We start from the raw sequence: 14,796 nt of genomic DNA, 5'->3' as shown, positions 1-14,796 counted from the left end.
TTTATTTTTAAGATTAATATATATATTTTTTGGATCATATTCGTTCGACATTGAAGCAATTTATTGTTCAAAACAAATAAATGTAATCATATAATTCTATAATTTACTCAAACAAGGTAACGTCATCAGAGCAACCACCAACAATCAAGAACAGCGGTCCGATTCGACACTGGCAACGTAACGGGGTTACGATGCCATTATAACGGTACGACTTAAAATCATGCCGCTACGTATTGCTTGGTAGCGTATAACGGAACGATTTCAAGAAAACAAACAACCGCTACGTCGTCGTCGGTGGAGTTCTCTATAAAGTCGGGCCCCCCGAGCCCTTGCCATACCTGACGTCTCTCCCACGTCTCTCCCATCTCTCCCGCTCTCTTCTTCTTGGCTCTGTTTTGCTCTCTTGGCGATCTCCTCGTCGTCCTGCGCAGGTCGGAGCTGCTCTCCGACGAACGGCCGCATCTGCGAGCGTCCTCGGCGTCGGATTTAGGGGAAGCATTCCGATTCTTGTTGCTGCTGATCTTCCTTCTTCGTTTTCTTGAGGTTTCTTTTCGCTTGATTCTTGAACTGTCGAAATTGCAATTAGGGTTTAACATTTCGTTGGATTTTGTGTTGTGATCGTCCGCATCTGAGGTTTTCCGTGGCTAAAGATCTCGTTCTTGGTTTTTTCTTTGATCGATCGTTGGTTTTCCGTCGTCTGGGTTTCTTCCCGTTTGAGTTTCTCCCGGATAGATCGATCTTTCTTGGTATTCTTGATCGTTTTCGGTCGCCTCTGTGGTTGTCGTTCTGGTTTCAATTGGAAACAATGGCTACTTCTCGTCCTAGGCGCATAGAGTACGACCGCTTCATCCCGTTCCGATCGGCGATGGACATGGACTTCGCGCACTATGCCCTAACGACGCCTTCGAGACCTGGTGCGATGTCATCGAGGTCAGCGTACCAAAAGCTTCTTGATCAGTGCGTGTTGAAGAACAGGTCACGTATCCTCGCTTTCAAAAGTGCACCCGCGGCGCCGGCCGACGAAGTGCCCCAATTTTACGACGCCAATCTGCAGCAACAGAGGAAAATCCCCGACAAACCAGAGAAAGTTTTGGAGGTCTACGGCATGTTAGACAATTTTAGTTATAATCTCCTCGACTGGGGAAGCAATAATATGCTGGCGATTGGCGTCGACGACACGGTGTGCCTATGGGATGCCGCGAACGAGTCCGCCTCGGTGCTTCAACGAGCCCTAGATGGCAACGGACCCATCACTAGCGTCAGCTGGTGCCCAGACGGCAAATTTCTTGCTTTCGCATTAGGCAGTTCAGATCTGGCCCTGGTTGACGGATCAACAGGACGTGTCCTGGACGGGGTCTCAGGCGACAAGCAGTCCAAGGTGTTGTCACTTGCCTGGAGAAGTAATTCGGTCCTGACAGCCGGGAAATCCGATGGAAGTGTTATCGATTACGACTTCAGGAAGCCAGACCATGCCATCTGTGACTATAAAGGGCATGAACTTGGAGTTTGTAACCTGAAATGGTCGGGGTTGTCGGGCCGGTATCTCGCGAGCGGAGGGCAGGATAAACTGGTGCACATATGGGACGCTTGCATGGCGGTCCCAAATGACTGTCCACGCCGACATCAATGGCTTCACAGATTGAGCGGTCATACTTCCACTGTGAAGGCCCTTGACTGGTGCCCGACTCGGAGCAACCTGCTGGCTTCTGGTGGAGGACGTTACGACCGTCGCATTAAGTTTTGGAACACTATTGATGGTGCTTGCTTGAACACGGTCAATACCGGCTCTGAAGTTTGTTCATTGTTATGGGACACAAATAAATCTGAATTGCTCACCTCCCATGGGTTTCCGAAGAATCAACTCATCCTGTGGAATTACCCATCGATGAAGAGGGCTGCTGAGCTTTCCGCTCATTCATCACGGGTCCTTTTCATTGCCAGGAGCCCAGTGGGAGGTACAGTAGCTTCTGCAGCAGCAGACGAGACAGTCAAGTTCTGGAACATCTTTGAGGCTTCCAAATGTTCAGTGCCCTTTGCCCGTTTTAATGTCATAAGATGAGAAGGCCGATGGGTGGATAAGATTATGACAGTTGACAAGAAGATCCCTTAGTGTTGCACAGGGAAGTTTGGTGGCATCGACAAGGCAGCATACTTTCACACAAGCATTACAAATGTAACATCCTCGGATATCAGTTGAGGCACCTAAGGTGAGTTAGATACTTTCGACCTTGCTTTAATTTTTACAGGATTTATAGGCTTGTTTCTAACATAACTATGCACCTGCAACCACAAGTCTGATTTATTGTCTATTTTTCTTTCAGTTTTTCATAGTTATGAGATATATCTTTCCCAGATTGATGAAATATGTCATCGGTGATTACTACATCTTTTTGCTACATTTTTTAAGCAACTGTGTTCTAGTTTTGATATTTACAATAATATAACATTCCAATGATTTTGTTAATATTTTTTTTTCTTTCTGTTTTTTGTTTTAGTGTCGATTTTTTTTTCAGTTTGAGAATCTTAGTGTTGACTATATATCTTTTGGTTATCTTTTATGCTAATCTTGGTAACTTCTTGTATATTTCAGATTATGCCAAGTTGAGGTTTGCTATGATATCCGATAGACTTCAGATGTATATGCTGTTTGGGACCATTCTAGAAACCTTGGAGGATCGAACTCTGTGTCACTGTACTGTGACAACAAAGTACTTTTTATCACACATGAAGAGATCACATGCACAACAACAATTGTGTTCGACACCAGGAGATCTATGCATAACTAGATCTAAGAGGTAACTTTTTTATGTTTCCAGCTTTTTTGCTGACTTTATCAATTAACCTTCAGGATTTTATCTTCTTTCTGGACCATTTTAGAAACTTTAAAGAATTGAACTTTACGTAGCTCTAATGCCACAACAAAATACTTGTTTCACATGAACATTAAAATCTTACTATATTATTTTTCTGTCTTCATCTGTAGATACAAAGAGAAGCATTTGCTCAGAGGCTTTGCAGAACTACTGTCATGTTCGGTGATTAGTCCAAGAGGTAACATGATTTTAGCTCTTTGCTGAGTTGTGGTTTCATAAAATATCCAGTAACCTACAGATTTTTATGTTCTTTTAGGACCATTTAGGAGGTTTGAAGAACTGAATTTGTGTAGCTCTAAAGTCATGACAGAGTACTTCTTTTCACATGCAATGGTGTTTTTTGTTTTATCTTTATTTGCAGATACAAAGACGTTAAGGATTCTTGGGATTTTGCTCAGACGGTAAACATTTGGAAAATTGTGGTGTTGCAACTGGTAATGTAATGCATAATATTTAAAACTTTCAGTAAATTGTTCCATAACTTCTGTAGAAAACAATTTATGATAACTCCACCAAATTAAACTGACATGAATCCAGTTAAATATTTAAAACATGATATTGTGAAGCTATGCAAAAGAATGGGAGAATTGAAGTTTTACCAACTACAAATGGAATCCTTCTGAGTTTTTTTATTTATGCACACGGGGTTTGCTCATCTTTTTATTGTTGTCCCATTTACTCATCCTTATTTGTTCTTTCATTATTTGAGTTAATTGTTAACTGATGTGTAGCCATCCAGAAGATGTCGTTCTACTAGGTCTCAGTTAGGGTTTGACTTGAAGCCTTGCACGTTTGAACGTAAAATCTAGAGCGAATTTATCGATGTACAAATGACTAGTTCTCTTTCTTTATATCTCTGAAGTGAAAACTTTGTATAGTCTCTAAGCTGATATGGCTAACATTATTTGTCAAAAGTTATTTAACAAAATGAAAAGCAAGGAGCAGTTCTTAGGCTTTGAATGTTACATCCTTGGGCAACATAACATTATAATTGGTGGCTCATATCTCACTTAAACACACTCTTCACCTCTCCGACATTAAATAATGAGATGTTCTCTCTCTCCCTTATAAACTTTTTGAGTTCTTCAATGATATATTGCAAAGTATTGAAAAAAGTTCAATTATTCCAAGATCTACTCCTGTAAATTTTGGTGGCATAGGAAGTGAATTTTCATCTTTGCATCTTGGTTAAGGATTTCCATATAAGAATTTATATTTTAGATGTCATCTAAGGATCTACTCCCCTAGATGTTTTGTTTGGCCAGCGTTTGGATTATAGGGACATATGGACACTATTTGTAAGGTTCATCACATTTTTTGTTGTCTTTTTAATTTGTTTCTTATGGAATTTACAATACTGCATCAGCCTTTGCTTGCAAGGGTCTTTTTCATCATTGGTTACGTTACAGCAAATGTTTATTACTAGAGGTAAATTAATCATAGTAATTGAAATTGTTTAGAAGCAATTTTAGAGGGTTGACAAGTGTTAATGCGTAATAAAGCATTTTCTAGTTCTTGTGCTACACCTTTAGACTTACAAGTGGACTTACAAGTGATGGAACACATTTGAAGGAAGAAGAGATATCATGGATGGTTCACTCATCAATGGATTAGCTTAAACAATAAACAAGCACCTTTGTGTCATTCAGTTAAAACAGACTTTAGAGACTGAAAATTGTAGTGTCTATAATACTCATTTACAACTTGATTCTCTCCTACCTTCCACCAGACCTTATTCTTTCATGACTTCTCTAATTGACAAAGAGGGCATGGGAGTGAAACAAATTGAAATGAACAAGTGCATCTTAAGTACTTTTGTTTTTGACTTGTGTACATTTTGGCTTTGTTGCATTGAATTTAAGACATGTTGCTCGACCTAGTTATATTAAAATTTAACGTGATGGCTCAGTTGAGGACACAAGGCACTTTTTTGTGAATATTTTGCTTTAAAGGGCCTTGTGTTTTTGTTAGATATCATTTTCAATGATGGTTGTCCCTTTGCCCACCAAAACTACCACCATACAGAAAACAATAACAATTATTTCACTTTTATATGTAGCATAAAAAGGATCTCATTGTTGACAAAAGTATACTTATTTTCCAAATAAGCAATTGTTAATTTTAAATTGTTATTGGGTTTTATCCTTTAACAGGAAAATTTTGTTTCCATTTTATATTTGTTTTTCTTGTTATGATACATATGTTTTAACACTGCCAATGCCGGTCCCAAGCCCGGATGAAAAAGGTGGAGGGTTGCACTAGGCTATTATAGCCAGCGTGAAACTGTATCAAGTCATGAGCATGAATCTTAACTATTACATTATGGACTAGTTCATGACTCAAAAAGTAAATTATATTTCTTATAAGTATAAGACTGACATCTGAATTGATATTTGTTGTTGCCTACTTCAATGTTTATCTAGTGAGATTAAGCTAGCAGCAGTTACCAAACACACATGTGATGGAGATTTTTTTTCTTTTATAGGTTGGGTTATTTGGTGAAAAATGCAATCGTTATGCTTCACTAGAGCAGACATCGGAAGCTAGGGATGAAATGGTATCAGGTTGAAATGTTACATATTTAATAAGCATGCTAGAAATTTACATTCAAATCTGAACTGCTCAGTATATAGTCTGGGCTGGAACAATGATATCATCATCAACATGCTTCTGGCCTCAACTGGTTAATGTTTAATGGAAATGTGACTCATTTATCTGATCCAATCTTACATGATATTCAATAATTCAATCAATACAGTCTGGTAAGGTCAAATTGTAAAACTGAACCACTCATTTATTAATTAATTTACTTTTTTTTTTTAAATATATACCCATTCCGAACAGTGTGATTTCGTGTCATATGGATAGCTCAGCTCATATGGAAGGGTTGAAGATGCACTGTTGGTGAAACTGTGAAAGTGCCATCAACTTGTATATACTCAGGTAACAAATCTTGCTTCTGCCTTCTCAATTTATTGGTTTATATTTTACCTAATGATTGCATTGTGGTTGTTTAGTCCTTAGTTATTCTTATATCACAGGGCTTGTTATGTAGTAAATGTTCTTATATGCTGCTGTAGGTAAATGTTCTTATATCGCACCATCTTGTGCTGATTGGCCTTATTAGGCCCTGGTTCAAAAAAAAAAAAGATCAAAAAATGGCTCAAAATTCAAAGAAATTTATTTTAGGATTATTTTTCATAATTTATTGGTAATATAAATTATATAAATTCTAGGTTATAAGGATCAATAAAAATGAAGAAACAAAGGTGAAAATAGAAATACTTTATTGAACTTTTGAAAGTATTTATAATCTTGAATTCTAATTCTAAACTTGATTTCCTTGCACTCTCCACTTCATCTAACCAAACTATCTATCAACTTTGCAGGAGACATGTGCCTAAAAGCTCTCCAAAAGATAACTTAAATTTCACATACACACAATATGCATTGATATGTTGTTTATTGTTTGCTTTCTCTACTGCATTTCATTGTTATTTCAAATTAACTTTGTTCATCCTTTGTTTGCTTCACACCAACATATTTTATTGATTGCATGTTGTTTATTGTATATGCTTGAATATTGGTAGCATTCTCACCAATATTGATTGTTTGGGAAATGGCTCCACAAAGTTGCAATATTGTGATGTTTGACAATTTATGATGTGCTTCATTGTTTTATTATTTTTCTTTTTCTTTCTAGAACTCATTTGATTATGCTGTTTTGGAGCTTCTATCATTATAACTGGACTTGTCAATTTTTCTACAATATTTTTTATCCAAGAGAATTTTTCGACAAAGAGTTGATTTTGATGGAATCTCGAAGGGAAACTACAAGGTGAGAATGATGTCAAATCACTGCTGTGATGGTCAACCAGAGCATTCCTGATGTGATTGTATTCAGTTGCTATTGACAATGTATAAGGTTAGACAATTCCTTTGTGCATACAAAAGAATGAATGCAGCCGCATCACCTGAAGATTGTGTTGCAGGAGGCATCAACCTGCGACTGCGGTGGGGGAAACCGAGGATGTTCCACGATGTCCCATCCTTCCACAAGGCTTTCAGAGTTCACAGACGCGGTCACCTCGGCAGAGTAGTCGAAGCTTGCATCGGAGTTCGACTGATCAGCACAGCAAACGTATTATGCACATCATGGATATGACACCAAAAGGTGAAAACATTACTGATTAACGTGCTGAATTTGGGACTCACCGATTCCGTTGTCTGCATGCTCCCCATGAAGCTGCTCGATGGAACCCTCGAATTTTCATCCCACACCGATCTGTTCAGTTGATGAGCTTGCTTTGCTGGCCTGCATAGCAATAAAATACATCTGTGTTTGAACCAAAGTTGGTGAGCTTGCTTTGCTATCCTTTGCATAGCAATAAAATACAGCATACAAATAGATTAAAACACCAAATAATAATAAAAAAAAGAGTGAATAATATATTTAATAATGGTACAATCAGTTTGGTACCATGCTGATCTACTGACTCACCAGTACATACTGAGTGTTGAGAAAAAGCCATAAAAAAAATGAAAAAATCTCATGAACTCGTACCTTGAGCATGCCATCTTCAATGAATTTCTTGTTGACTGTAGTTCCCTTGAAGAAGATAAAGCAACCAATAATTTTGCAAATGCTTCAAAAGTAGATGCTTCAGAAGGCACATCCAGGCATAAGGAATTGTAGCAGCATGTCGTAATGCATGCCACACTTTTCTTGAGAAGTGATATCCCTTTCTGCAGATCCATGTGAGTCTCCAGAGAATGTGGAGAGGCACAGGAATAACTGAAGCTACCACTTCTGGAAGTGTCTAAATAAGGTTTTCTTTCTGATTCCATTGAAGAGAGATCATAGTTAGAGGAACTTTCTTCCACAATGGAAGGGCAGAAATTCTGTCGTGATATGAAAAGTGGATACTCCTTGCTGCATATTACAAAAGTCATTTGATGAAGTGTGTTGCATCATAAAAGATAAATGCACCTTAAGATGCAATACCTCTGCGAGGACGGTCGGGCATCCCAATATGAATCTCGTTGCCATACGAGTGAGCAGGAACCCTAAACTAAGCAATATTAGAATGTTGTAGCATTCTTCCATTTTAGAAGGCAAAAAAGTGAATGACTAACACAATAAGTACAGTATGTGAGAAACACTAAATCTTGCAGATTGTTTAAATGCATAGTTAACCAAGGATGTTAGCTATCAAAATCACCAACTTATGAACATAAATACGCAATGAAATTAGTTCATGAATAACTTTTAATTTGATATGATTAAAACAGGCAAGCATTAAGTCATCTGCCCCAGTTTGACATAAATAATTCCTGTAGAATCATACAGATTATTTTAAAAAAAAGGTTGTCCTATATTATTAACTAATTGGGATTATACATTTTTTCTTTTCAGGTGTGGATCATGAGACCATAATAAATTTTAAGTGATCAGAATCCTTCAATTATTAAATAAGTTTTAGGTGTCACTAATACTCATTTATAATTGGAAACAAAACCATAGCTTACCGCAAAACCTGAATTATGGAGTACTGGAGCAGCCAAATTTGGGACAACAAGATTTAACAGTTGGACCATGTACCTGGTTAGAAAGAATAAGCAATGACATTACTATTGATTTAGAAATATTAGTGATAAACACAAACCTCAGAGGTGCATCATGGAGGCTATACAAGAAAATGTTGAAGCTGGCAAAAGTTAAACAAGTTCATACAATAGCAGCACTCAACTGTGGCACATGTGAGAATTTTCTCATAAGGTCAGTGCCGTTATAAATGACAAACAATAACTAAATAAAGGTACTTTCTGATAAAATTGTTCATTACATAATTTTGGAAAATCTAAATATATTACTTTTCAAAATTATTAGAACAAAAACAATTTAACATTCAAAAATAAAAAAACCCATAAGGTTATAAGCACGCAAAATTTACCCCAAGGAAGCTGCAAGCTCTTCAGATGGAACAGAATGTGGATCAAGTCCTCTGGGTAAACGTGCATTGCAAATTTGGTCATATGGACCATTTGATCCATCCTTTGCTCCATCTAAATTCACCTGGATATCAAATAAAAGAGCATCATATGTAACTTGTACAATTAAAGCTATTTAAATTGTCATAGAGCAACTCGGCAAGGAGCAACATCATATGGTTGATGTTGGAAGGTCAATGTATTCTCTAATTTGAATGTAGGCTATCTCCTATGTTAGCAATGTCCCTCGCAAGGATGCTTACATTTCTACGAAGCAGCTCCAAGCTAAGAAGCCCCTCCTGACCTCCAGACACAATGCTACTATAACTTGTATTACCACCACTATTGCCAAAAACGGCAACAACAACCACAAGAACTACCACCAACACCAGCCAATGACATTGCAACTTCCATTACCACCATCATCATAGATCATTGCAATTACTGCCATTGTCAACATCACAACTGTCACCTCCACTATTTCTAGCCATGTATTATTTGTTTCTCTCATTCTCAAGGCGCCTTTAGATCGATTGATCTGCACCAGGGTTCTTTGAGACATTCAAAGTTTTACTTGCCTCTTAGTGAACTCCTGCAAGTGCAAATTGTTTTTTATTCTATCATGTAGCACACTTAATATAATGATATCTGATGCTTATTTTCACTAAAACTAACCTTTTTCCTCTCATGTTTACCAGTATTCTGACTTCTAAAAAATAACTATCACAAGGATTATGAAAGATAATAAGGAAAAAAAACAAAAAAAAATCAGAATCATTTCAAAATTAGCAATAACAGATTGAAGTCTATAAGTTAACAATTACAGGTGCTACGCTGTATCCAAAAAAGTTCAAAATCTAAACAAGATACCAAACAGATTAAGAATAACTCCAGAAATAATCAAACCTACAGGGATGGATTTTAGCAGCCTTTGTCCAAGCATTATTTTTGTATAAAAGCAACCCCATCGTCAAGATTTTGGACATAGGCCAAGCAAAGTTTTGTTGGTCCCAACTGAGCTAGTCATGATGTAGCATTGAGTAATATCAAAAGGCAGGACATTGCAGTTTCCACTATGTAAAACCTATTTTTCCAGTTTTATCTCCTGATCAGTTTGGCATCTAAAAGATATTATTAGAAATTGAAGTTTGAGAAAAATTCAAATAACTTTCAAATCACTATGACTTCTACAACAAAATTTGGAAGCTTAATATATTTTTGACTTCTTTCACAATTGCAAGATGCTGCAAAAATGTATGAGTCCAGCAATGTGCTTCCAATACGATTTGTCAGATACAGTTCCTTTATCCTCTTTTAGGTTATTTGCCATAGACATCACCTTCCATGGAATGTAGACAGGTAATCAAATATCATTGACATCCTTAGTCATATGTGGACATTAGGCAAAAAGTCAAAATTACCACACAAGGACCAATTAAATGAAAGCATGGAACTGCAAACCCTCTGGAGTAAAAGAAAGGGTTCATGCATCAAAAAGTCACAACCTAGCACCTATTTAAGGTGACTTTATGGTTCCCATCCTGTCCTAGTTGGCTCAGTTAATGAGCCCAATCTACCATAAACCTATACTTGTATGTGTTGTGTCAAAGAGCAAAAAGTAACTACCCGGCGCATTGGGAAGAGCCTGCAGATTTGTCTTATAACCATCGACTGTTTGTGAAGACGTTCAGACGTGATTGCCATCTGCATAAGATGAGTGATGTCAGCTAAACAGATCAGACAGAAGACCATATAGACATGAAAAAAGTTAAGTAAATCAGATACAATGAGACCATATAGATGCATGGAATCCAAAAAAATTCATATTTGAAGATACACCTTTTGTACCATTCATTGAAGTATCTCTGCCCGTGAAACAAGGATATTTCATATTTCTTGCCTATCCATATCAAATACATATCCAATATGATACGTGTAGGATATGTGTTTGATGCTATCTTGCAGTGTCTAATTTTTATGTATCATTAAAAAATATCAGATACTTTAGGATGCTTAGGTGCGAGGATTAAAGTTTCACCCGAACAAGTATGAAACAGGCGGAATGTACTGGTCCGGTCATAAACTGATACAAGGACTGCTCCAGGTCCGATATGCCCATATACCAAGGAAAGAATTCTTCGCATTAACCCTAATCTTCTCACGCATGCCACACACCACACACTGCCGCCACGCAGCACCTTTGTCGCGCACAACTGCACACCTCGGCAGCAACATCTCCAACGCAACATTCACCATGCACAGCTGCTATGACTCCACCACAACCTCGCTGCACACCTCCATCACGCACAGCTGCCTATGGGTATGCCTCTTCTCCTCTTCCTCCTTCCACTTCCCTTCTCTTCGTCCTTCCTCTTCCTTTGATGCCTCTTCCTCCTGTGCTTCTTCCTCCTTCCTCTTCCTCCCTCGACAATTCTTTCTCTCCTTAGTCCTTCCTCCTCCTTCCTCTTCCTCCCTCGACAATTCTTTCTCTCCTTAGTCCTTCCTCCTTCCTCCTCTTCCTCCACCATCCCTTCCTCTTCTTTTACTTCTCCGAAACATCAGTACATACCAATGTACGCACACATGGTACACTCCAAAATGGGTTCGGTACCCGAAAAGGTGATCCTTGCCTAGGTGATATTTCATGGAAGTATTGGAATAACTTTTCAAATGTCAATCTTTCTATGATTAAACATAAAATTGTTAGATTCAATTTAAAATCCTATTGTAATCTTTATCTTCTATATATTCCTAAAACATTATGCACTAAAAATTATATTTCTTAAAATAAATAAATTAGCAATGCAAGATAATGACTTGTTACCACTAATTATGATGTGAAACTACATATTCTAACATAATAAACAAATATCAAGATTTTAAAAATATCCGATATGTTCAAAAGAAATTTATTGCGACATTCTAAACACTAACACCCAAGAACATAAGCCAATAGAAGTAATAATTGTCTCACGATTTTAAGCTAATATTGTCTAGAACCTACTTTAAAGAATAACATCTGTAAACTTGAGCGAATGAAGCTACAACTGAAACATGAAAAATATATTCATGGATTCTAAAGCTTCATAAAGAAAAGAAAAATTACTGGAGTGAAAATCTTACATAGGCTAAGCACTGGCTGTAAATAAGATCACTATTCAATTTATCCAACGAACCCATATGGTTCTTGATCTGAAAGAGAGACAACAGTCACAGGAGATAACATGAAGTATATTAATTCAGCTAATAAAGATTCAGAACAAGAAGGTAATCATAAATTCATAATAATAAAGGTCAAGTGTGAAATACTGTTGCAAAAGCTGAATCCAGTGAGTCAAATCTCAACTTCAAATTGTTTGATGCTTCCACAACCTTAGCATTCACTATAACAGAACAACAAAAACATCAACAAGTTTAAGAAACAAAGAAAATGAAACATCCTTATACACTCATTGATGCTGACACAAGCATTACCTACAAAGAGACGAACCTTCTACAAGTTGCCTCTTCGAGCAGGTTAGATGTTCCTTCAACTTCCTGATTTTCTCATTGTGTGTCACTCTCCAATTACTTTGGTGAGTTGCTTTCCTCTGCACACAAACATCAATATAAAGGATAAATAACAAAATGACTATGACAAAACTGTTTATAAAGAAAAGACAAGCGAAAGAAATATAAGAATGACTAGAGTACAGCAAATTTATTTAGGGGCAAGCCCAAACTTAAACCAACAAACAGTGCACACATTATAGTCCATGTAAATCCCAAGCCTCAACCATGTGAAAAACTCCTAGCAACAGAATGATCAGCTCCGCATTTTTCTTGAAAGAATATATGCACACTCATAGCCCAAGATTCCAAATGAATTGAGCCAGTGCCTAATGGTAAGATGACATTTAAAAAGGCTCTAGGCCACCTTCCAACCAGGCCAAATTCTCTCATGGAAAGGAGATCTACTCATTAAAAATATATAAGCACTTTTAATAGTAGCCTAAACAATGCACATCCAGATGTTAAACATGTGGATAGCAATGGTAGGGCTGGAAAGTTTAAATTTATATCTGTAAGCAAAGATAAAATGAGAAATGCAAGTCCGAATCAATCCACGAAGTAATAAATCTACAAGTTATTATGAACAATTAGAAGAAAGAACATGAAAACTGAGTTTCAATACATTAACAAATAATCTACTAGGCAAAATTGATGTCCAAGATATACTCTTAAGAATTCCTAGATTATATTAATTTTGAGAAATATTAATGACCAAAATAAAGTCTAGGTTTCCTGAAGTATTGGCATTTTAGGTTTGCCTTCGACTTATCTTAAGAAAAGATCCACACAGCTGACTTCAGATTGTTAGAATCTTCTATGCTATTTTTTATTTTAAATATGTGGAAATAAGAAACATCAAACGCTATTATGATTATAATGTTCCGCAAGGACAATGAACCTGAAAATGACGTGATAAAAAAATTTGCTATGTTAAAAAAACCTTTGAGACAAAACACCTAAGATAATGTTTCTTGAAGATTACAGAAAGGAAGTGGACAATTAGCTGCAATTTGAATAGGTAAAAAAAGAATAAACAATCCAGAGAAGTTCTTTCCCATGTTCCGTGCTAAAATGAATTTTCAAGCTTGGGGTCATCCATAAAATAACTTCCTATGACGGATGTCTGATGCCCTGGTTCCCTGCAAATTACTCGCCGCTGATGCTTGCCTAATGCAAAAGTTCAACATGTAGCTGATTAACCATGTGATCTAAGGCACTAATTGTGGAAACATAGATCTGATAGGGAAAGATTCCAAAAAACGTGAATTCAAGAACCGTCGTTAAGGAGCACGCAAGACAACCTTCTCCGCCAGTTCATCGTTCAGCCTGGAATAAAGGGATTCCCGGATATTCGTCAGCGATCGTAACAAGACGCTGTACTCATTCAATCTGCAAAAGGAAAAAAAGGAAAGAAAACGTCAAGAACAGATTCTCGACGTTCATTATTATTGTGGCTATATAAAGAACATGGATGATCAAACAAGAACCAGAAAGAAAGGATAACCTGTAATTAACGCACGACGCGCAGATGGAAGACAGATTGGAACCCTCGCAGATGGTGCAGCAGCTGCTGCTGCTAGGCTTCCTTGCCATCGATTCCTGCCCCTCCTCCTCCTCCTCCTCCTCCAACTCGAAAGATCGGTTGCAAGGGTCGCAATACAACTTCAATTATGGTTTCGTGAAACGAATCGGGTTTGATTCTTAGGGCTTCGATCGGGATTTGGGAAGGGAAAGGTGGCTTGGGCTTGGGAAGGAGACGGGAGAGAGTTTGTCACGCGGTCGTCGCAGATGCCGAGTCCGCCGGCACAGGTTGGTTGAATCGGTGAATCAATCAACTGAAATCAGTGAGTCAGATAATCGAACAAATATAAAAAATAAAAAAATATAGATATATTTGATAGGATAATAATGATATGATCGTACCTCATGTGATTGAAACCTTAGTGTTATGTGACCAACACCACCTCAATATCACTTCACATGATGATCGAACATTATTAAGTTCAAAAGCACACTATTAATATTTATTATGAAGATAATAATATTCAAAAATCTATTATACTAAAATCAATACTTCTTGAAAGCACGAAGACACATAGTTTTGTAGGTGTTCAGATTAATTAGACTTGGAGGACGATGGTGTTGGCTAAGACCGCTTTGATACAAATAAGGAAGATCGATCTTAATTGACTTCAAATCATTCTTCAACTTGAATAATAAAAAAAACTTAATAATATTATATTTAAAATTAAAAATTATATAAATATATATAAAGGTAAGTTTATAATACAACACATAATCGAATCGAAGACTTTTCAAACAAAAATTAATTGAGCTACCATGTAAATATGATTGATGACTTTTTTGAAAAAACAAAGCT

At 37.0% G+C, this 14,796-nt stretch overlaps 2 protein-coding genes across 21 annotated transcripts; one reads left to right on the top strand and one right to left on the bottom strand.

Annotated features, from left to right (window-relative positions):
- The first annotated feature begins 237 nt into the window (after window positions 1–237).
- LOC135633577 (cell division cycle 20.1, cofactor of APC complex-like) lies at window positions 238–7,225 on the top strand. 20 transcript variants are annotated; one of them, XM_065143204.1, is made up of 8 exons: window positions 238–543; window positions 826–2,207; window positions 2,591–2,795; window positions 2,984–3,051; window positions 3,235–3,307; window positions 5,359–5,816; window positions 6,700–6,798; window positions 6,866–7,225. In XM_065143204.1, exon 2 carries the CDS (start codon window positions 866–868, stop codon window positions 2,057–2,059), a length of 1,194 nt encoding a protein of 397 aa, XP_064999276.1. In that variant the 5' UTR covers window positions 238–543; window positions 826–865; the 3' UTR covers window positions 2,060–2,207; window positions 2,591–2,795; window positions 2,984–3,051; window positions 3,235–3,307; window positions 5,359–5,816; window positions 6,700–6,798; window positions 6,866–7,225. The 20 variants fall into 20 exon arrangements, with proteins under 20 accessions (XP_064999276.1, XP_064999270.1, XP_064999269.1 ...); XM_065143198.1 differs by having other exon boundaries at window positions 240–2,207; window positions 5,359–5,430; window positions 5,747–5,816; XM_065143197.1 differs by having other exon boundaries at window positions 240–2,207; window positions 5,359–5,430; window positions 5,742–5,816.
- Window positions 6,738–14,355, bottom strand: LOC135633576 (uncharacterized). The gene is made up of 13 exons (XM_065143183.1): window positions 14,340–14,355; window positions 13,921–14,251; window positions 13,718–13,805; window positions 12,355–12,454; window positions 12,174–12,247; window positions 11,988–12,056; window positions 10,491–10,568; window positions 8,828–8,949; window positions 8,403–8,475; window positions 7,879–7,940; window positions 7,438–7,806; window positions 7,089–7,188; window positions 6,738–6,996 (listed from the first exon to the last, which is right to left on the bottom strand). The coding sequence occupies exons 2-13, from the start codon at window positions 14,007–14,009 to the stop codon at window positions 6,844–6,846; spliced, it is 1,377 nt and encodes a 458-aa protein (XP_064999255.1). The 5' UTR covers window positions 14,010–14,251; window positions 14,340–14,355; the 3' UTR covers window positions 6,738–6,843.
- Between the last annotated feature and the right edge of the window lie 441 nt (window positions 14,356–14,796).

This window comes from Musa acuminata, chromosome BXJ3-3 (assembly GCF_036884655.1).
Source record: "Musa acuminata AAA Group cultivar baxijiao chromosome BXJ3-3, Cavendish_Baxijiao_AAA, whole genome shotgun sequence".
NCBI lineage: Eukaryota > Viridiplantae > Streptophyta > Magnoliopsida > Zingiberales > Musaceae > Musa > Musa acuminata.
The sequence above is the reverse complement of the archived record's forward strand: the minus strand, read 5'-3'. Positions and strand labels throughout refer to the sequence as shown.